The sequence below is a fragment of the Atta colombica genome, unplaced genomic scaffold (genome assembly GCF_001594045.1).
Source record: "Atta colombica isolate Treedump-2 unplaced genomic scaffold, Acol1.0 scaffold210, whole genome shotgun sequence".
Lineage (NCBI taxonomy): Eukaryota > Metazoa > Arthropoda > Insecta > Hymenoptera > Formicidae > Atta > Atta colombica.
In genome coordinates, this window is record NW_017259306.1 from 2,672,294 (window position 1) to 2,695,389 (window position 23,096).

Below are 23,096 nucleotides of genomic sequence, written 5' to 3' on the forward strand. Positions count from 1 at the left end.
GGTCCCTTGTCAGGAAGAGGTCTGGAGGCGAGAAAGAGATTTACCGTAGTCTCTACCGCGGTCTTCGGACTGCGTCTCGGGAACCCTATTCTACGCCAATCGACTCTCGTTCTTCTTAGTGTCACGGCGCGTCCTTTCGCCATGCCGAGCGAAGAGGAGTCAACTCTTACGCCACGCGTTGCCTTCATTACCATATCTCAGATGCAATCTGTTCCCGGGAATTAATGCACCCGGGATATTTCCTACCGCCACGCATCTCGCCCGAGCGAGACATATTGTGCTCAGCAACTGCCGATAAGCGTCCTTCACAGTTGAAGGCGTGGTCCGTCGTTGATAACTAAGCTTCGAAGGCTGGAATCTTTTTTTTGTATACAAATGAAGCTTATGCATTAGTGCTAAATAGTCGCGCTGGCAGTAAATCAAGAATATGATAATCATCTGTGATACAATAGACGTAGTCGTATTATAAAAGCAGTAATAATTATCATTAATAATTATCTGTCTCGGCTCGTTATTCAGTTGCTCGCGTTGTTTCTTTTATTTTTAATTATTTGTAATAAACATTTTTGCTACGTGTGTAACTAATCATATGGAAAATAGTTATGTATTTTTTGATTAATCATTTATTAGTATTATTATCCATATATTCTAAATGCATCTTTTTAAACATCGCAGTTTTTAGTTTCATACGGAGAACAATAGTGAGGAAAGGCGTTTCTTTTTTTCTTTAAAGATGCATTGTTTCTGTGGCCTTCAGCATTCAAACACGAAGCACACCGGTAATAAAGATAGTAAAATTATTGTTGCCATGGATAAGATGAAATGAGTAATTCGCAGATGTACTGTTGACAACTTTACGCAAGGACACTTAACAATTTTAAATTATTAATCCTACTTGTGTCGTCAAAATATATAAGTGGGGAGAATATGCCACACTTAAGCGAAATTAGATTTTTGAATAATTATTTATTCAATTTAAAGTAATTTTATATATATTTGTATAATATTTGTATACTTATATTTATCTATTATTTGTACATGATTGGAATATTTTCATTTTTTTATTATTAAAAATAAAGAAATACTGAAAAATGGATAATAAGTCACTATGCAGATAATATGCCATATATAAAAAAATAAATATAATGTTTATTTTGTTTGTTTTATTGCAAGAACACATTATTAATGATTTTTATAATGAAAATAAATATTTGTGACATAATATAGAGACACGTTTTTAATAGCATAAATATATCTTTCTACAAGTCCTCGTGAATCCATCTACTGCAACAATTAGATATTATCCAATTATATTTTGAATCATTTTTTAAGTAGAAATTATAATGTGTAACTATTAAACGTATAAATAAATATTTGTTTTATTTTATATTTAGTACATAGTTTTACAAGTCTAAGTTCCAGTAATCAAGAAAATTCAATCCATTATAAAAGATGGATTAAAAAACTGTATTGTTTATTCATAATTTTGAATTGAACAGTAAATATAATAGTAATACAACAAACAGTAATATAATACAATAATAAGCAAATAAATAATATCGTATTGAGTAACATTTAAGTTTATTTATTAAATATTTGTCAATACGAATATCCTGTCACAACTAATTATATGGAAAATGTGTGTTTATAGTGCTCTAACCTATATATTAGAGAAAATGACTTCTATCATTTTATCCTTTAACAAAAGTAATGACATATTGCCCCATCATCTTATGATAACCTATACAATGTGGCTGTTAAAAAAATGAATACTGATCAATGATATACTGAATATTTTCATTTTAACCTACATTAATAGATTAACAAACTAATCGAACTAAATATTGTGTAATGTTTAATAATTTACATAAAGCATTATAAAAGTTATAAGAAACACACATTTTCGTATACCATGCCATTATAATATTTACCTCATAAAGATAATACTGTTGCCCTTCTTGATACTTATACAACACGTTAAGCATACAATTGTAAATAATTTTGTGGCACTAACGCAAGCGCTGCTAATCAGTTAAACTCAACGAGTTGAATATTCCCTATATTGGTATATTATCCGCAGTTATCCTACGCGAACATAACACTGTTCCAGAATTTAAGGTTTGAATAGAAAATTAATTGAAATGGGATATTCCTTTTATGATGAAATATAACAAAATGTTTTTGTAAATATATCTTATATGATATATGTTATATTAAAATTATAATTTATATTAATCTAATGTTTTAAGTGAATGTACTTGAAAAAAAATTTGCATTTGCAAATAATTATTAATCTATCCTTTTTAGCGTTAAATAAAATAGCGTTAAACACACTTTTATCGCACCCGAGTTGTTTCCGTTTACTAATTAATACTTCATCTTTATATCTCCATTCTTTTTATTACCGGTTAATTGCTGCACGTTTTGCTCCTTTTTATTACATCCGGTTGCGCGCGTCTCGTAATGTCTCGTTTAAAGAAAGGCAATCCTATCACGTTGCAGGTTAAAACGGAACGACTCACGCCTGACAATAACTCGACGTCGTCGAGGAGCGTGACGCCTTCTTCATCGAGTCACCCGGGGACGCCGCCAAATGCTACGCCCTTGGGAGGACCCGAGGGTCCACCGCCACCTCATCATCTCAAGCACATGGAACAGATGATGGGGCGGAACTATAGTGATTTTATGAGGAGTCTCGCCGCCAAGTACAACAACGCTAACCCCAACGAGTACGTCCATCTTATTTTATTGATCACTTTTGATTACTCATAGTAGAGTTATAATCCTTGTAAATAGGTTGGGAGATTAACATAACGAAGAGGCATATATTACAACATTAACATCACTTTCGGTTTTCTTTTTAAATAAGTCATACATTGACATGCCAATTAAAAATTGACATGCAAATACTGCTTCATTATTGTTGTATCGAGCCCGTGTCATAAAATTTATCTAAATGTCTTGTATGATTAAGGAAAGATTTTGCAAATGTCTTTGAATATTTTTTGTTGGAATATAACATGCAAATATATTGACGAACACTGCGAGACGATATAAAAGAATTAAAACTTGAAAGCTGCAAATAGATTCGTGTGATTAAGATTCATAAGACGTAGAGAGTACTCGAGAGACTTAATGTACTCTTGCATGCAACCGGTTGTCGCGTTGTACGTTGATTTTTAATTTTATACCTTCTGGCACATGGTTGGAAACAGATCAAATGATTATTTAATTGCTTAGTTAAGTGTTGAACATAGATTTTGTTGAACAATGCGATCCTTACTATTTGAAGAAGAAGGTTCGATTTTTTAATTTATCGCATATCTGTTTACGCTTTGCTAAATTCAGTTGGCATCTAGATAATCCGTTGAATCTGAAAGAAGAATTTATTTTCTCGTTTGACATTGAGTCATGTCAAGAAATTAAAACTCATAATTTACTATATCATATACATCATCTTTATCACGAAAAACATTTTTTATATTGGATGAAAGATGAGAAAAATATTCTTGAATCTGAAAAGTTTGAAATGTTTTTACGTGCGATTGTGATAGTATCCAGTATTTTTTTTATATTTATAATAAGAAGTTAATGATCAAGGACAATTGATTATTTCAGTTACTTTAGCACACCAAGAAACGGTTATCCTCCGGGTTTAGACCCGAGGTTTCCAGCCTTCAAGGCTGCAGCAACGCCGTTCGTTGGTCTAATGGCGCCGTTAGGAGCTCCGCAACCATCGACTGTCCCGACGACCTCACCGCTCTCCAACAAAGATCCGAAAGAGCAAAAACAGGATAGTCTCTTCGGCAGTCCTGTGTTTCCGCCTATGATCGACATGTCATCCACCCAGGCTCTTTTGCACATGGTACGAACTGCCAATGCGGCACAAAGCGCTGCAGAATTGGAAACATATCTCAAAGGCAAGTATCATAGGAATTAAGTGTACTATATTTTTAAATAGAGAAAAAAATATATTAGAGATCAACATTATTTTATGATTGAAAAAAGAAATCAGAATTATTTTTTAATCGCAAATTGTACTAATTTTTAATTTTCTTCAATTTTTAATTGTTTAACATTTATATATATAAGCGAGTGATACTCAACCTATTCTTATGAAGAAAAATCAATTCTAGATTGATCAAAGCAGTTGATAAAAATCCATGCTTTTTAATAGGAAATTTGATTTGACGCATCAGTGCGTAGTGCGTACTGCATATTAAAATCATAAATTGATTTAATGTGCAAAAGTAAAATACATATTTTTCAAATATTATAAAATATATATTTTACTTAACAGCATAATAAAATACACCGAGAATATCTTGGTTAATGCGTTTTTATATTTATATTAAATATATGTTTTTATATTAGTTTGTGTATAATGGCTTTAATGTATACCAGCGCATACTAAGTGCATTCAATCGAATTATAAGATATTTTATGTATTAGATTGATATGTATGTTTATGTGGCATATCATTGATCAATTTTGAGAAAAATTAGACAACGTTTTATTTTATTTTAAAACGTAGGCGCAAACAAAAGAGACACAGGGGTGACGAGTCCTTTGGACCTTTCGAGTCCCGGTGGTTTTGCACCTCGCAAGCGACAAAGAACGGAAACAAGGAGATCCGAAAGCGTATCCCCCAAGCCGAAATCTACCGCGAGACCAACCACACCTCCACCGGTCAGATGTCCAACTCTCTATGGCCACATACCTTGCGGTGATGGGCAAGCCGTAAATCGCTGGACCATCGAGGATGTCGTTAATTACGTTTCGTCAATCGACATATGCGCCGAGTACGCACAGGTGAGTCAAGGAGATTTTTTTTATCGCGATGCGGTTTTCCACAAGGAAAAATAGTAGGTAATGCACTTACGTCATTATTCGTATACTCGCATCAAGCGCATCAAACGAATTTTAATGCCTTTATTAAAGCGCGAGATTGCACAACGATTGTCATTGGAGACAAATGTTTTCCTATAAACTTTTCTGCGATGGTTTTGTTCGAAACATGTCTGTTCTGTCACAATTCTAACTTGGAAAATAAAAAGAGCTAATTCCTATAAGCTATACAGCTAATTCCTTTAAGTTATAATGATCATATATACGATGATCCGCGTATTCATTGAAATAAGGAAAAAAATCTGATAAATGTTTCGATTCGGTTAGATTGTTGCACGAATCGCGTTGGACGTAGCTAGTATTTTTAATGGCTTTTGAAAGCCACAACTCTGTAATGGTGCACGCTGTCATCAATCGCGCAATATCTTCCCGACTTCTATGTTAGTGAGGCAACGAAGCGATCTAGAAGGCTTTGAATGACCTGGCATCAGTCAATCCGGACAGTCTGGCATTAGCGAGTAGGGAGAGACGGCGCGCCAGCTAGGAAAGTTCTATAATGACCCCTTGAAGCTGGCGTTGTGATCCTTCACCCCTCTCTAGTGTTTGTAGAATCTACTTTCTCCTTTCTTTCTTCTCCTTGTCTTTTTTCTTTCTTTCTTTCTTTATCTCGTTTTGAGAACGAAATATTAGATCTCGCGATGATAGTTTTTATGGACCACTTAACATTTGCTATTTCCGCGAAGTCACGGGCGTGGTTGTTGGGATTTTCGAGTGTCCACTGAAATTATCTACTCATCCGTTCTATTGGGTGTAAACGCTTCCCCTCGTTTTCCTCCACTTAGAAGCGCGGCATATCGCTCGGCAGTAACGACCTTTCATCGTAAAACTGGGGCGCGGTCTACTTTCCACAGATAGTCCCCCCCTCCCCCCCATTTTCGCTCGCGCTCGGGAATCGCGCGATGAATGGTTTCATAATTCGTGATAAAACGGAGAATTGTAATTACCAGGCTGCCGCCTGGTAGACGCAAATTGATTAATTACAGATAACCCGACACGCTTATCTCGCGCATACACGATACGATCTTCCACTTCGCGGATCGGTGGTGTCACGAAGCTCTTGAACAGCGCCACTCCTCACCAGCTTCGTGACAGAAGTTATTCCTCCGGCTGTCACATCGTTCACTCACACTTGACAGAGAGCAAGAACCATGACTCTAGCATCGCGGTAGAAAAGTTCCTCATCCATGTCACAAGTCGCAATTTCCTCTCACTTCACTTTGGGAAGTTATTTTACAACTGAAAAATGAAGACTCACCGTAACGCGACTCTCTTGTGTACCCTAATGAGCATCTCGCGATAATTAAGATGGATAACGGGTTTTTCATAAGTTTTCACATTGATACATTTAATGAGCGATCCGTCGGTATCCGGTATCGATATCGAAGTTATTTGAAACCAAATTCGATCATGTTATGATATTGTAAGCCGTTTCGAAAACGGCATCACCGCGTCGCGCTCGTATTGCACTTTTTGCATGGCGCGCGGTATCCTTCGCGAGATAAGAATCGATGTCGTGCGTGTCGTCTCGGGATTCGCATAAAGTGCACGGCCGTCCCTCGGTATTCCACGACATGGTTTGCCAAGAGGAGCAGTGATCCTTGAGCCGCTCTTATCTATATACGCTCTCATGGTTGGCCCTCGTCATTCTTGAATTGAGTCGACGGCTGATCGAAGCGCTCGAGGACCCCGCCGTCTCCAGTCCTTCTACGTTGGCTCGCTCGCGCGGCGTTCGATTACATTCGAGTATTCATGAATATGCATGACAAGAGGTGGGCGCCCGCGAAAAAATTTACGGCCCCGACAGTCTGACGTTTCGAGGACCGCGACTGCGTTCGCGCGAGCGAGCACGCGCTGAACGGGGCCTAACGATAGCCGAGGATAATCGAAACTGACATGCCTCCAGGAACTCCGCTACACATCTCGAGAATCAATGTTCGAGAGGAACCCTGGTACCGATTATTCTTTGCTCGTTGTAGTACACATGTATGTGAAATAATCTCTGATAATGGCTTCATAAATGACTTTCGTAAATTTAGTACAGTTGGTATAAAAAAACGTTTGCCTTGTAAACATTTTTATATTATACAAAATGTCCCGAAAGTTTTTGCCAATTGCATTTGTGTAGATAGGGATTAAATTGAATCGAAAAGTCCTCTACCAATTTTGCAATTTTCGCAATAGTTAACAAGATATTAATTACTAAAAATTGCCAAATATTAGTCTTGAATAATTTTTTACTCAAATACTATCAACTTAGTTAAAAACTGCAAAAGACAAAAATCATTAATTTTCTTCTCATAGAACTCTAAAAATTTTTTAATATCGTATTTTCTCATGTTGGTAAAAATAAAAAAATTCAGTATTTAAAAGTTGATAAAAAATTCCGAAAAAATTTTTAGTAGAGGACTTTTCGACTCAGCTTAATCCGTTCTATCTACACACAAAAAAGTAATTGGTCAAAACTTTCAGGACACCCTGCATATGAACATAGAATTAATGATACTGTATATTATCGATTTTTTAGAAACAAAAAAACATTTTGAATCGGTGTTAGAAACGGTTCATTCAAATCCTAAATATTTATGTTGAATTTTTTAACATATTTGTTAATTTAACATAATGTGATTCTGTTATTTAAATTGTGTTGAATTTCTTTGTATTAAAAATTTCTTTGTGTCAAAATAATACAATTTATGAATAAGTGAATAAAAATAATATATTTTAAAATGTAAATTTTAAGACGAATGAATATATGTTAATTTAATGTATAAATATTAATTTTACTGAACAAACTATGGAAACATATTTTGTTTACAAACTGTATTATCTTTTTTTGTGTTTATATCTTCTTAAATGATATTTATGTTAAATTTCTATCACATTTATTTTGTGTTGAATTAACATATAAATTTGAATGGACCATTTCAAACACATAAAATGTATTAAATTAAATACAAATTTAGTGAGATAATTAATGCAGCAATTTATTACATTTGTTCAATTATAAATGTTCGAATTAACATGTAGACACGAACAGATCTGTGATCTTCTCTTTACAGCCGTCGATGAATGCGTCTATAATGATCACGCGAATACGCAATATCGAATCATTAAAACGTATAAAAGTAAAATCTAAACAAATCGCTTAAGATTTATAAAGTGGAGCCATAATTTTCTTTGCACATGACGATCTCATCGGTCGTTATTTACATCATGGAACATCTCGTGCACGCCGTTCGATTCATCTACCGAATTATCATGTTGAGCTCTTGATCTCGATTCTTGATTTGGCAAATATGGCATTATGCAGATGAATCCTCTTAGAATTATAGCACCGAAATTCTAGTGTCGCGGAGAATTCTTGCAAACTAATCAACAGCACGAGTGATCCTTTCATAGATTAGCTAGAATTATGGTGGTGATCCTTATCCTGTTATATTAATGCATTCACTTTCGTTCGAGCCAACAGTGCGAAACTATCTCGGAAAAACGAAAGTAATTATTACTGCAAGTCTTGCTACGTATTCAATTGGTACTTAGTACATTGATTATTTATTTTCATGATGAGAGAAGTTGGAAGCGATTAAACTATTCTTTGGTAATAATTGCTTTGGTAATAATTTGTAATAAATACAGTTTTAGATATACAAATATAGACTTGCTTAGGGGGTAATTACATATTATTACTGATAGCGTAAACAGTTTTATCTCATTAATCGATCTAATGTGATACTATTCTTATTATAAAAGTCATAAAATCATAAACTCGTAAACTTATTTGAAAAAAATTTATCTATTTATACGTTTGCATAAATAAATATTTTTTGTTCAACTTTTGATTTAAATTGTTTGTGGTTCTATATGAACAATTCCATTTTTCAATATTGTTATCATCAATGAAACGTCGGTGAAACTTTCGCTGACATATAGAGTATTATGTATTACGTAAATGTGAAGAATGAAAGTAATTGTACCTATTTAGAATTACGAATCGTCGACTACAAGAAGGTGTGAGTACGTAACTTATAGTAATACATCATGCGGTTCAAAACAATCCATAGACTCCAAGAATTCAGAATGAGAGGATTAAAGCATCCGCTATACACATAAACGCGTACATGTGTCTGAGCTAGTGTCTGAAGTAGGATCGCTCCGTCCTAGATCGTTAAAAAGTCATGAATGTGGTTTGTATGTTTTTCGCGATGCGACACACGAAAGATGTTGCGTCCTCGCGTCCCACGCGTACTTATTCTCATACGAGTTTCTCCATGACATCCATTCGTTATTCGTATTTCATCGACCATGTGGGACCAACGTCCGATTACGCTTTAACCATTTTGAATCGATTCCGATTAACGATGAAGATTGACCGAGGACATTTTTGAACGATTATGTTTGTTCTATTTACCCTCAACAACTCGTACAAGTCATGAAACTTCGTTGAATGGTTGTTAGTCGTTCGCTGTCGCGTTGAATCATACATTTTTCATTTCCCGATCATTTAAGAATTATTAACGTTTCTCTCGTCACGGATAAATTGTATCCGATAAATCATGATAAATCGCGATACTACTGCGAGTCGCTCACTTACAGGAAGAAAAGAGAATCACGTCATTTAGAGTCACGCTTGTATTTGCACTGATCTTTAAGGATATCGGTGAGGTGCCCTTCCGAGATCTGAATTATTGCGCAAGAGTTTTCTGTCCTGAGTACGGCGACTCCTTTTCTAACAACGCGAGTGCACGGAACGAGCAACACTTCTCAATATCGGGACGAGTCATCAAGTCGATGGATAGGTATCTCTTCTTAATCCGGAGCGTGCTACGCAGCGCAGCGAGACTCGGAGCACGGACTTTCTAACGATTCGGCGCAAAGCATGATCTGACCCGGGTCGACCCTTCGTTCTCGCTTGCTAGAACTAGCGTGTAGCATCGTCACACACGTGAAACGAGGCCTCCTGGCATCGATCAATTAATCATTAATAGGCGCTAATACCCACCGCGTATCTCGTCGATTACGGACGTGCGCGTCGAATGCGGGACGTTCTCGTTCTAGATTCCTGCGGCTTGAAACCGAAGCGCTTCCTCCTCCATGTCGATCAATCCGCAATTCCGTCGGCCACGCTCGATTCGCACGAAGGGTTTGCCTTGACTTGGATGTCGGATATGTTTGGGAAAGGATTGTATGATGTTTCTATGATGGATGATCGATGAAATTAGAGATTGTTAAAAATTACTGTATTGTTGCGCGAATTCGATTAGATACTTCCTGTACAGACTGCACCAAGCTTACTATCCATCGATCCGAACAGTTTCCTGTATTTGGTTCGCTATCTATCATAGTCTCTGCAATTTTGATATCACAAATTCAAGTAACTGCGTTTCATAAATAAAAATACATTGACATTAAGTTAATTGAATGAAGTGTATAAGTTCTAGAGGATAATTCTTTCTTTACTTAATTAATATAATTGTAACTTTTTCTTAATGTATATAATCTGCTTTTTTCAAAGAGCAATATATAATTTAATGATAAAAGATGATTTAATGAATTAAGTTTATTGAGTATCTATTGTATAATACATTTACCAAACAATCAGCAACTATCGGTTTTAGATAGACAGCAATACTGCGGCGGCAAAATGCCTTTATTAATTGTATAGTAGATTTGCGTCTAAACATTCTTAATGATAGCCCGCGTTGTACTAAAACATTTACATTATTTACGAAATTAATGATGAAAAGCGTGTTGATTGCTAATGCAATCTGTTTATTCGCGTGTAGGTACCTCGATGTGATCGTAATAGTGACAATCTTTCGCTTCGCTATATCAATGAATCATGTTAATAATTTAATGAATTTTATTTACGGCGAATCGTATTCAGCTTGAATATTAGAAGATAATACGCCGAAGATAATAAAAAAAAAATGAATGGTTTATAGTTTCAGATTTAGATTGATATAATTTTAAATTATATAATCTTTTATAAATCTCTTATATTTTGTTTTCAGCTCCACTGAAAATCAGAATCATAAATTATTTACATTCTGAAAATATAAAAATTGTATAATAGAAATTTATTAAATAATTATATGAATTTTTATATGAATTTTCATCGTTCATTTGTCTATGTAATTGTTTATTCAGTAAGAAGATCAGAGAGAGAGTGTGATTAACTTACTTATCTTTATTTTAATTTTTTTCGTTTCACTTTATTGCGGGTTGCGATTTAAATAAATCTGAAGATGGCTCGATCAAGAAGCCGAACATATAATTTTTATTGTTGTAAGACATGTTATACTATCAAAAATTTTTAGAATAATGATATCGAGAATAAATATTAGAAAATGACGTGTGTTTATTAAAGTTTTATTATTTTTGACTCTTATATTTACTTAATTTTATTTTTATTCAGTAAGAACTGGAAACAAAATCATATCGATTTTAATTTATCGAAATTTCACAAATTTACGTATACGGTTTTTGGCAATTAGTAGTTGTAATTATTCGACAATTACTGGTATCTTTGTATCTCTATCCAGGTGGATAAATTCGAATTCGCTACAGTGCGAATTATATTTAGAAAGTATCCTCTTATCATGGGCAGCGAGCAAACTGTCCGGGGATTTACACACAACCACAGAATCACTACGATTCGTCGATTGATTTAATGGTTGGACACGTGGCCAGCACCTACCTAATCGCCAAGAACGTTAATTAATCTGAGAGCCATGTGCGCGCTTTCTCTCACATCCTGTGTATGCACATATGTACAGGCGTGCGATATCACGTACGTGTGCACGTGAATGTTGACTTGGAAAGACACGTACGTTCTTAACTTGGATTTAACGCCATCTTTCTCCGCTCGACAGATCGCTACCGTGCGTTTGAAAGCGTGTATGCCGATAACCGTGAACCGGCTCTTTAGCCTCTCATTTATACAGAAATATGCCGAGACGTATTCATCAAACGTGCATTTAATTATCGACGACTGAAAACGGTGTAAATATTTTCAGTCATGTTTTAATTTTTTTTTCTTCGGTGAATTCAATCAATCTGAGAAAAGAACAAAAATCATGATATCACAAATATCTATCAGACCGTCAAATTAAGAAAAAAGATAGGCATTCTATTTACAAGAAATAGAATGATATATAATCGCTTTTCATAGTGCTACAAGCTGTTACACAATCCGAGTGATATTAGTGTAGGGATAATACATTTTCTTAATCGCTACACATGATCTATCGACAACACATATTCGCATCTATTCTATTTTTTCTCCTTTTACTTTTGCGCATCTATTTACTGATTCAGTACCTAGCTTGTGAATACTCACATTTTTTATGTTATGGCCATCGAACTTATCTGAGATGAGTTCGATGTCGAGTTACTACAGATTCTTAGCTAGTTGTTAGCTAAGCGTTGTATCTTATACGCCGTTATGTTTGGACATTGTAATTTCCTGGCGAGCAATGAGCGAAAAACAGTGTGCGCACTAGGGTGTATTGACGGTTGTTCTCTGCAGTCAAACTGTAATCAAAATTTATTGGCTTTATAGTTGCGTATCTTTGCCATACTATGAGTCTCGTTGTTCTTCCTCGATCGTTTCAGTATATCTCTTCTGGCTAGAGCTTCGCTCTCGTTAGCGCACGCTTACATGTACAATGTCAGTAATTGAATTAAGGATAATGATGCATGTCAACGATTTAAATTGTTGTTTAGAAAAATATCGATTTTTCTATATTCTCGTGTTTGTCGATAATAATGTTAAAAACACTGGATGCATTGATGATACGTTTAATGAATTTTCAATCATTTCGAATTATCATACAATAACATTATTTCGCGAAATAAATACGATCGTTATGCAGTAAGCACTTAACAGTAATCGAAATTAATTAACATTGACGTAGACGTTAATTATTGATGGACTTTTCATTTTCATTTTTGTCAATAATAATATGAAAATATATATTCATGTCCCAAAATGTCGTTGCTTCGAAATTACAGCTTGCGGAGTTACACGATACATCTTCTAATAATGTTTACGGTCATATCTTTATATACGTGTCAGTTTTCTTAGATTAAAGATCAGCAACTCAAATGTCGGCGTGATATCCTCGACTCTATCGATTGATTCCTATGGCTCGTTAGAGCTATGACTAATTACAGCTCGTTATAGGTCAATGCTTAATTACACTGCGGGTAGGATTCCACCTCCGCTTTCGGCCTTATCGTCTTCGTGATCTTAGAAGCGGCAACAGGTTCTCTCCCGTTGCCACGATTTTATGCACGAACACCATAATTCTTGCTCCGAATATCGTTGAACTCAGACGACCTCTTACATTCACGTGTCACGAGCGACGTTACGAGAATTGCCGATTTATATTTTATACATGCACGCGCTATATCATCCTGTATGAGCATAATTAATTGAATAGTAAACGAAATTAATGCTCATGCTGAATTTCATGCTGCATGAACTGTCTTTCAATTGACATTACGGTGACAGAAAGGTGGAGCAGATGTAAAATGTTAAAAAATAGTAATAAATGAATAGAAAGAAAAGAACAGCTCTGACGCCATATTTGAATTAAGAAATGATAAAGATCTCAATTTAAACAATATTTTTCGTTCTCGGCGTAAACTAATACATATTAATGTACTTTAATCGTGTACTTTAATCCCGGAAAAGAAATCTGTAAAAGAGAAAAATAATTGTTATACAAAAATTATTGCGTTAGTTGATAATACAGGCGACTTTAGAATCCGTTTAAATGTCATGTCTTGCATTGATTGTACGGATGCGCGTTTTATTGAATATTGGCTTTTTTCTACATACTCAGACATTTAATTACCAATGTACACAGTCATAGGCACATTCATTCGCATTTTTACAAGGAAGCTCCGCGAATGTCCTTGATAATTTTTTACGGAATATATTTTGATTATTACGTGTATGATGTTCAATTTTAAAGTAAGACATGAAATTGTACTTTTTCTCTCATTTTATTAATACAGATAGAAGCTCTTACGAGGAAAAAGCAATTTCAAGAAAATATATCGCTCTTCTTCACATTTTCATACACAGATATTTATAGCAGATCTCCCATGCCATAGAAATGACGGTAAAGATTCATGCGCGTTTTCAGACCAACCACACAGCGTAAATCGAATAACGGATATTCTCGCGTTATACAGTAGCGTGATTTCTCGACTTCACGAGATTCCACCCTGCCCTGCCTTGCAGACGGAGCATATGCGGCGAGCACATGTTACGCGCATAAGCGCATTTCCCCGAAGCAGATTCGCTTCGCCTCGTTCGCCACGTATCTTGTTATCGTTTAAGGCTGATTACGAAACGCGGTAGCGCGCGGGCCGCTTTGTGAAGATGATTGCGCGATGATGAGGCCTGGAATCACGAAACATCGGCGACGTGGTCGTCACGGCCGTCTGCTCTCTCTCTCTCTCTCTCTCTCTCTCTCTCTCTCTCTCTCTCTCTCTCTCTCTCTCTCTCTCTCTCTTCATCTTGCTCTAATCATCGACAACGTTTCTACCGCCCATTCTCTTTCTTCTTTCTCGATTCGCTTCTCTTTGAGTTGCAGCCTGATGAATGGCTGGTTCTCTATTCTCTTCTTCCCGCTTTCTCTACATGTGATTCTCCCTCGTAATCGTTTGGGTGACAGATCTAGGTTACCGGCGCTTGCATCACCCATCGCGCGAGCCTGTATCGACGAACTCGTGAGGCTTTTCTTATTCCTCCTACAGGAACACGAGACCGCATCGCCTGCGGAACTGTCTGCACCACGTGTTCTGTTCGTCTCACTCGATCTACGTCGATCATCGTCAAGGAAGTGCCGCGCGAGCGAAGCTCCACGGGCTGCTCTCACCTTTCCCCGTTAACGTGCACTTACGACATGTTCCTTATGATCGCACAAATTTTGTTCTTAAGGTGATGATGCGAGATAATTCGCAATGCGACTTTGATTTGATTACTATTAGTGTACAACTTTGCTTCCGCCGTTTTCCTAGGCTTTAGCGGTAAGTGGTGATCGAAATAAATAGATCATAGACGTCATACAATAAATTTGGGCATCTGTCAACATAACCCCATAGAAACATTAGTCGATTTGTGTCTGCATCATAAAGTTATTCTCAATTGAAAATGTCAGTTTACGAGCCAAATTCTCGTCATTTGCGGGAGGTTTTAATTTTTTGCTTCAATATGAAGAAATCTGCGGCTGAAGCTCATCGAATGCTCTCAAATACTTATGGTGAGGTGCCGCTATTAGTGAAAGAACGTGTCGTGAGTGGTTTCAACGCTTCAAGAACGGTGATTTTGACGTCGAAGACCGGCATAGCGGTGGAAGAGAGAAGGTTTTCGAAGATGCAGAATTGGAGACATTACTTGAGCAAGACTCGTGTCAAAATCTAGAAGAATTGGCACGATCATTGGGAGTGACTCAACAAGCCATTTCAAAACGCCTCAAAGCCATGGGAATGATTCAGAAGCAAGGAAATTGGGTGCCGTACGAATTGAAGCCGAGAGATGTTGAACGGCGTTTGTTTGCTTGTGAACAGCTGTTTGAAAGGCAAAGACGGAAGGGATTTCTGCATCGCACTTGTGACTGGGGACGAAAAATGGGTTCATTACGATAATTCCAAACGCAGAAAATCATTGGAAGTTCCCGGCCATGCTTCCACGTCGACGGCCAAACCGAATATTTACGGCTCCAAGGTCATGCTCTGTATTTGGTGGGACCAGCTCGGCGTAGTGTATTATGAACTGTTAAAACCGACTTAAACAATCACAGGCGATCGGTATCGAACGCAATTGATGCGTTTGAGTCGAGCATTAAAAGACAAACGGCCACAATACAACGAGAAACACGATAAAGTGATTTTGCAGTATGACAATGCTCGACCCCATGTTGCGAAAGTGGTCAAGACATACTTGGAAACGTTGAAATGGGAAGTCCTACCCCACCCGCCGTATTCTCCAGACGTTGCTCCCTCTGATTATCACTTGTTTCGATCAATGGCACACGGCCTGGCTGACCAGCACTTCCGGTCTTATGAAGAAGTAAACAATTGGATCGATTCGTGGATAGCCTCAAAAGATGACCAGTTTTTTCGACGCGGGATTCGTATGCTACCCGAAAGATGGGAGAAAGTAGTGGCCAGCGATGGACAATACTTTGAATCATAAATGTATAACCAGTTTTTTACAATAAAGCCTCGAATTTCGGAAAAAAACGGCGGAAGCAAAGTTGTACACCTAATATAATATATAAATCGATTCCAAATCCTAATTTTGCGAAAGTTTCTTCACTATACTGACAAAATCGTGTCACGGAAAAGAAAGAATTGGACATTCGCTCATGTTTTTTCGTTGTTTTGTTAAAGCGATCCAATCGATTCCAACCAGCCATTCCGTTTCGCGGTGTTCACCAGCAAACGACCGGGCGCTTCCTTTAAAGGATCCTTTAAAGTGCTCATCTTATTCGCTTCTAGTACGTATCGGCACGTCTATCCTTCCTGTCGCATCGAAACGCATCTCGCGGTGCATTCATGTCTGCCCGCCGTCGTTTCTCATCCCCTCGATCTACGCGCTTCGGTTCTCCAAGCTCGGACGTCATAGACAGCTGGTATCTTTATCGTATCGATTCGGCTGACAAACTGGAGGATACCGCAAGACGAATAGCCGATCTGCATGAGGTATGGAGTCGTGCGCGTTGCGATTAGTCAGGAAGACTCGGCGTCCTCGTGCTCTAATGGGCATCGTTAGCCGTTCAGGTAGTAAAGGAGAGGAGCGTGTCGGTACGCGGCCGAGATAGTCACTCTGTACCCTAACTACTCGGTTTAACGTCTAGTGCAACGACACGAGGCAAGTCCGATGAGCGGGAGACTGACTGGAAGACATCACAGCGTACATATACTCACGTCTCTACTGGGAGAGCAACTATCGCGCGGGTAAAGAGTGTCTCGGCTAATCGTCCCACGATCGTCATCCGCGGCTTTTATCCCCTTTCATGGTAACACAGAATATATGGTGAACGAGGAAACCGTCGGTTTGATGAAAACGATACAACGTAAGACGTTGAGCTCTAATGAGCGCCGCTTAACCGCTGCTTCTTGTCACATTCTCCGGAATCCACGCTATTCTCGATACTTTTTCTCTGTCTTTAGTTTGATAAGATAGATTTTTATAATTTCCCAGACAAGTTTGTTACATAACATATTTTTTTCTGCAGTGCGGCATTATTGTAGAAAAGAAAACTCGCAACGACTATTATTCAATTAAAAGAGATATTTATCGTCGTAATATATAATAATATTTCAATCTCGCTGATAATTACTCCTTTAAGCTTCATATATATATGAATATAAATTCTGTCAAATTTCTATTTAAAAAATGAGAAAGAATTTTATATATTTAATTTTAAAATATTTGAGAAATCTTTTATTTGGCATATAGATACTTGAGAATTTTCAGATGCATGTTGTATAAATTACTAAAAGTTAAAATATTATCGAACATATATATCATCTTCGACATTCTCCTTCGCGTACCCGGCTTGTCGTTATGTCCAGGAGATCGGAAGTGGGTCGTGGTACGGGCGCGGTAGCCAGTCACGGCGAAGGTAACGTTAGGTGGGGTACGCACGATCTCATTCTTTGCACTAAGGTAATGATAATTAATCCACCAGAGACCGCTCCTTTCAGCTCGACCACGCCAACGGTCAACACCGGGACGCCGCGCCGTTGTTATTCCTCCATCTCAACATCGTATTCTGTACCTTCTCCTTCACCTTGCCGACCTGCCGCTCTTTTCTTCCCATTAACCAATTAATAACGTCACCTAGTCCGGCGTTACCGTTCCGGTTCTCCTCGCCGCATTGACCCTGACGAACGGTACCTGCGAGCTAAGACGGGTTCGAAGAACCCTCTTAGGTGATTATAACCCTCGACGACGTAATCTCCCCACCGCACCGTTGAGAAATCGTTAGATTGTATTAAAGATTAAGAGATCTTATCGAGTTGCGTTATGATTACGCAAGCGATTACATGGTTGTTACATGAAACAATAGCTACATGCATAAAACACATACATATATCTGTTACCTTTTAATTTTTACGGACTATATTTTGTGAGTATGATTCTTTCTCGTAGAAAGCTTTATTGAGTTATTAAGTTAGTTTTATCATAAAAAATGTTGAAACTGAAACGAGAAAAATATTTTTTTCTGAAGTATATAAAAAAAGAAAACTTAAAAACTTAAGAAAAATATTTTTAAAATGTTTTTTTCGTGAAAAAAAGACAAAACTTTTGCTATGAATCTTAAGTTCTTTCTTGTGTAATCTCAAGAAAGTTTACTGTGTGCAATACAGGTATATATTACGTACACAATGTACATAAATTGATCATCTATATCGATCGATTAATAATCATTTGCAATTCTCCAACATGAGCATGCATAATTAAATTTCTTCGTTTCGCGGATGGAAATGTTCTCGAGGGCATGCCTGAAGCCTCTGAAAACAATTTTCTCGTAACAGCTTAGAGCAACGCGAAAGCGTTGCGCGATAGTGAATAGTCGTTTGTAAATTACAACTGTATCTTTCTAACTGCAGATCGAAGGTGATAAGATACTTGGACGAGGCATGAAAGCCTAATGCGATCTCGCCGCTCTATGCGCTTTTATCTCACTTCTTGGTACACGCCTTGCGAGAGATTGCGAGCGTAATGTCACGTCTGGCAATGGCCTACACAATTAACTCACGTTACCCGCGATTCAATGTCTTTTTTCCATATGTAATGTTCTTCCGAGAAATTTCTCAAGATCGTGGGACGACACGAGGGCATTTCTGCGGCTCGCGGGTGTTAATATAATTATTACGTTCTCTTTATCGTTCCTTTTATTCACCGTCTTTCGTCGCCGATTGACATTATCGTGACATTAACGCGCGTCGCACTGACATAAACGAGCATCAAGAGGATTCTTGATATCTCGATAAATGGACAAACGATTTAAACGAAATAAAAAATAACTATTTATAATTATATATTCCGTTTCCCGAACATTGCAGTCTGTTTATCACTAATGTATACGCGATTGTTTCGTAAAGAGTTTTTGATGGAACGTGACATCGTGTTTAAGTATTCCTCTATCGCAATCTTAACTGGATTATTAATCTCCGTCTGACGTACACGGTTTTGAATCGCACGATTGTATCGGGCCGGAGTTAGACGCGACCGTTCGAGACCGCGTTGCTTCACGACGAGAATCAATCATATCACTCGCGTGTGTATGGGATTTTACTAATTACATAACCGTCAAATAATGATGTTAATAACGCGCGAAGACTGGAACTGGAAAGGGAATTAGCATGAAGGATATATGAACATTTTTTTCCAATGAAAATTATTTACCAGCCGAATTACGTAAAGGACATGTACTGTACGTAATTACAGAATTATTTCTCTCGTCGCTGTTGCACAATGCGATAATCGCATGCGCAACATCGTGTAACACATTGAGGTGTTTTGTTTCAATCCTTCTTATTCACGATCGCTTTTATGCACGATCGCTGCATCGCGTACGACCGGTGTTCGCCGCTGGTAGTACACATTGTCATAAGCGGCTGGGACGAGCCAAGCCTCAGACCGAATGGATGGTCTCTCCGCCTCCGAGTGTGCCGAAGATTTATCGCTCGCGCGAGAGACGTCTCCGCGCGAGTTACAGACTTTCCCAGAGAGATGTAACCAGACTGACGATGAAACCGCAACCAGTCGATAGACTCTCCCGCTTTGTTTCTCTCTAGATCTAAGCTTGTCGTATATCTCTCATTGCGAATGCACATTCACAGTAAGATTTATTACTAGAAAAAAGAATCAAATATAAACATATAAAATTGTACTCTTCTTGTCACGATCGCGGCGTTAGTTAATCTTCGTTTTGAATAAACGGAGATGATCAAAACAGTTCTCATAAATGCGTAAGAAATCATAGATAATTGTCAAGTATATATATAATTATTATTATTATTAAGTACTTATTATTAAGTGTCTCTCTCGCATTTATCTCATCGTCGCTATTACCTTGATTTATTCTACCGATTTTAATCTTTGGTTGGCGAAGCAAAATTTGAATAATTCCTCGGAGCGTTTCGTGTCTGGATCTCTCGAAAGGCAGAGCAACGATCGTGTGATTTACTTTTAGAAATAGCTACTTTCGCGTAGATAAGAGCGATGATGATGGCGCGAGCGAAGAAAGACTGATGGTCGTGGTCAGTCTTGATGCTTGGAAAGAACATCTAGGATGGTTGTGCTTATTTTAGGAAGGTCTGAGAACCGGTCGCTCTCTTATTTCGCTCTTCTCTCAGCAGGAAGGAGCCCTAGCATCATCGTTCGCAAAGATAATGAAATGATTTAACATAGGGGAGATACGCGGCCAAGGGCGATCGGGTCGAAGATTTACCGTTCGTGTTAACTCCTTCGTACTCAAGAGGCAAGTTATCCCGCTGCCCAAAATCTCGACGATCCGTTAGACATTTCGGGATACGCTTCGTTCGTGTGAACAAAATTTTTGGAACAAAGTTATTCGATTAAAAAATTAAACAGCCATTTATTGTATTAGATAATGAGACGTGAAAAATATGGACTTTGAACTTTCGCTATATAGTACAAAAATTCACAGCATCGCTCGAGTACTTTTGAGCCATACTGTAGGATAAGATCGCGTCCGTCGGAACAGCATCGGTCGGATGCTGCCGGCGGGGACAATTACGCAGATGTGTGCCTTGTGTAGAGCAGAAGAGGAGGACGCGCAAAAGCGTGTGGCGTGCGGGGTCGATTCCCTCTCTTCAGCATTGCGTCCGCTCCTCGAAGTCAGTCCAAGTCTCTTTCGTAGTCGCGCGTGCGTGTTCGTAGACACACCTACATAATGTAACCCCATCCCCCTGCATTCAGAATTAGTATGCACTTGCGGACGAGCGATCATGTGCGTGTACGTTGAGCCAGAGAGAATCCCTCCTCGTTCTCTTCCTCACACGCGCGAGAGCACACGTGTACACCGTGTATGTCTCGTACGAACGCGATGGAGATCCAGAGGATCCAGGGGTATGCGAAAGAGAGAGAGGCAGAAGTGATTACAGAGCGCGAGCCTCTGGTTGCCCCCGGCGCGTGCGTCCAGATCGACCATCCTCTCCCTCGTACAATTCTCCCGGTTTCACCTTTCCTGGAACACGGCCCCCGGGGGATTACCGTTGGATTTCAGCGCATCCGCGTCGGTACTCTGGTATCCAGAAAAGTTAACGTCGTGCTGTGCCGTGCCATGCCGTGTCGTGCCGAGATACGTTGAAAGTAGGACCCTCGTCGAATCCGTCGACCGCCACGCGCGTCAGGTGGCTTCAAGGACTTTTTCATTTCCACATAAAACGCGTAATTTATCTTAATTTGACTTTTTCAAACGGCCGACGAAACTAAATTTATGATATTGGAAGCAGCAATGAGATGTTCACAGCAGCTTGACTGGAAAAGCGTAACATATATTGTAGTTTATTTTTTTATCAAGCGAAAAATGCAGCAATGTTATGTATAATAAAATCAAGACGAATGTACAGAGGAGTTTGATATTCTATGCGAAAAATTAAAGTGGCGCCATGAAAGGTAAATCGTTATGTATGCGAATCGTTCTCGTAAAAGCAATGATTGATTTTAATGGGCAATAAGAAACTCAGTGCTGCATGAGATAAGAGAAAATGAGTGGCGATTAACGTCGGGATCAGTTATGCAGCGCGAACACGCGACAACCGCTCGTTTGTGGTTTGCGTTATTTCTGATGTGACGGATGGCCACGTTAAAGTCGAAACTTATCGTCGATCTAACGTGAGGTTCAATTAAAGATGGAACGCGGGAAAATCGTGAGTGCTTTATTACGGTATTCCTTCCCGCAGTCATCGACACGGTTATTTACAAACGAGAAAAAGCAAGTTTATTGGACTATGAAATTAGATATCGCGGATACAGAGCGAGAGAAATAGCTACGCGTGGATGACGTTCGAATGATGGAAGATGTGCCATATGCGTAGCTCTTAAACGCAAAGTTTATTCCTTCTGCTTAGCGATTTCCTCGTGTTTCTCTTGCAATCTCTTGTCAATTTTAATTGCTGCATTTTATATTATCACCATGTTTTTATTTGCAATTTCGAGTAGTCAAGAGACGTAATTGAATAGGAAACTATTTTAAAGCAGTCTATTATTGCGCATGTCTTTAAAACTTCTATCTGAGATTATAACTTAATCCTTGTTGATGTGTTCACTACGATCATGAAGCGTCATCATCGTGATGCGCATTTCGATAAATGCTAATTCCGTCATATCACATAATCGCGCTTGTGACTTGGGTCAGTTTCGTCAGCTTTGTTCCGTACAATTGTCCATAGCCGCAGTGAAAACGTGAAATCACGATCGCAATTAAGCGGCCGACGAGTCGCGAACTCGCAACCTCTGCGCGAAAGCGCGGAAATGTACACGCGGCCTCGGTCTGCCTCCTCTCTCGAGGACGCTAGACCGTACGCATGCTGAACTTTCACCGCAATTAAGCTAAAAGCGCAATTTCTGCCGCGACCGCGTTCACTCCTACTGGGGTTAATAGCTCCGCGCGATATCGCGCGCGGTGTAATTCCGTGGAATTCCGCGCCAAACGGATTTGGAATTGAAATCAAGAATATTACAGGAGAATGTAATATCCGTGAGAAATCTGATTTAATTTTTGAGAATTATATTGGACATGTCGATATTTATTTGACAAACGAAAAATCTTACCAAGTGAAAAGAAACATTATTTATTCTAAATAAAAAAATTATTAATTTATCGAGGATAAATCGTATAAGGGATGACAATAGTTGTTGAAAATAGAGCAGATCTTTTTTTTTTTTAACGAATGAATAGAAATAAATTAATCTATATATTATACTACTGATGCAGAAGAAATTATCTTCTTCATCATTCAGTGGCATATTATACAAAAGAAATAGATTACATGTATAATATTATTTATGAACTTGTAAAATAAAATAAAAAATTAACAATTTAACTGGCTTGATTCGACAGTTCAATGATACGTATTTTCAAAATAATAACTATGTATATAATATACACATATATATATATATATAT

At 38.0% G+C, this 23,096-nt stretch overlaps 1 protein-coding gene across 2 annotated transcripts in view; it reads left to right on the top strand.

Moving 5' to 3' along the window:
* LOC108687701 (probable serine/threonine-protein kinase DDB_G0267686) overlaps window positions 1–23,096 on the top strand; it is a 105,838-nt gene that overhangs the window by 49,807 nt on the left and 32,935 nt on the right. For both annotated transcript variants that reach the window (XM_018193619.1, XM_018193620.1), the window contains exons 3-5: window positions 2,503–2,729; window positions 3,619–3,920; window positions 4,535–4,812. In XM_018193619.1, coding sequence (XP_018049108.1) covers window positions 2,503–2,729; window positions 3,619–3,920; window positions 4,535–4,812 — 807 coding nt within the window. The remainder of the gene's footprint in view (window positions 1–2,502; window positions 2,730–3,618; window positions 3,921–4,534; window positions 4,813–23,096) is intronic.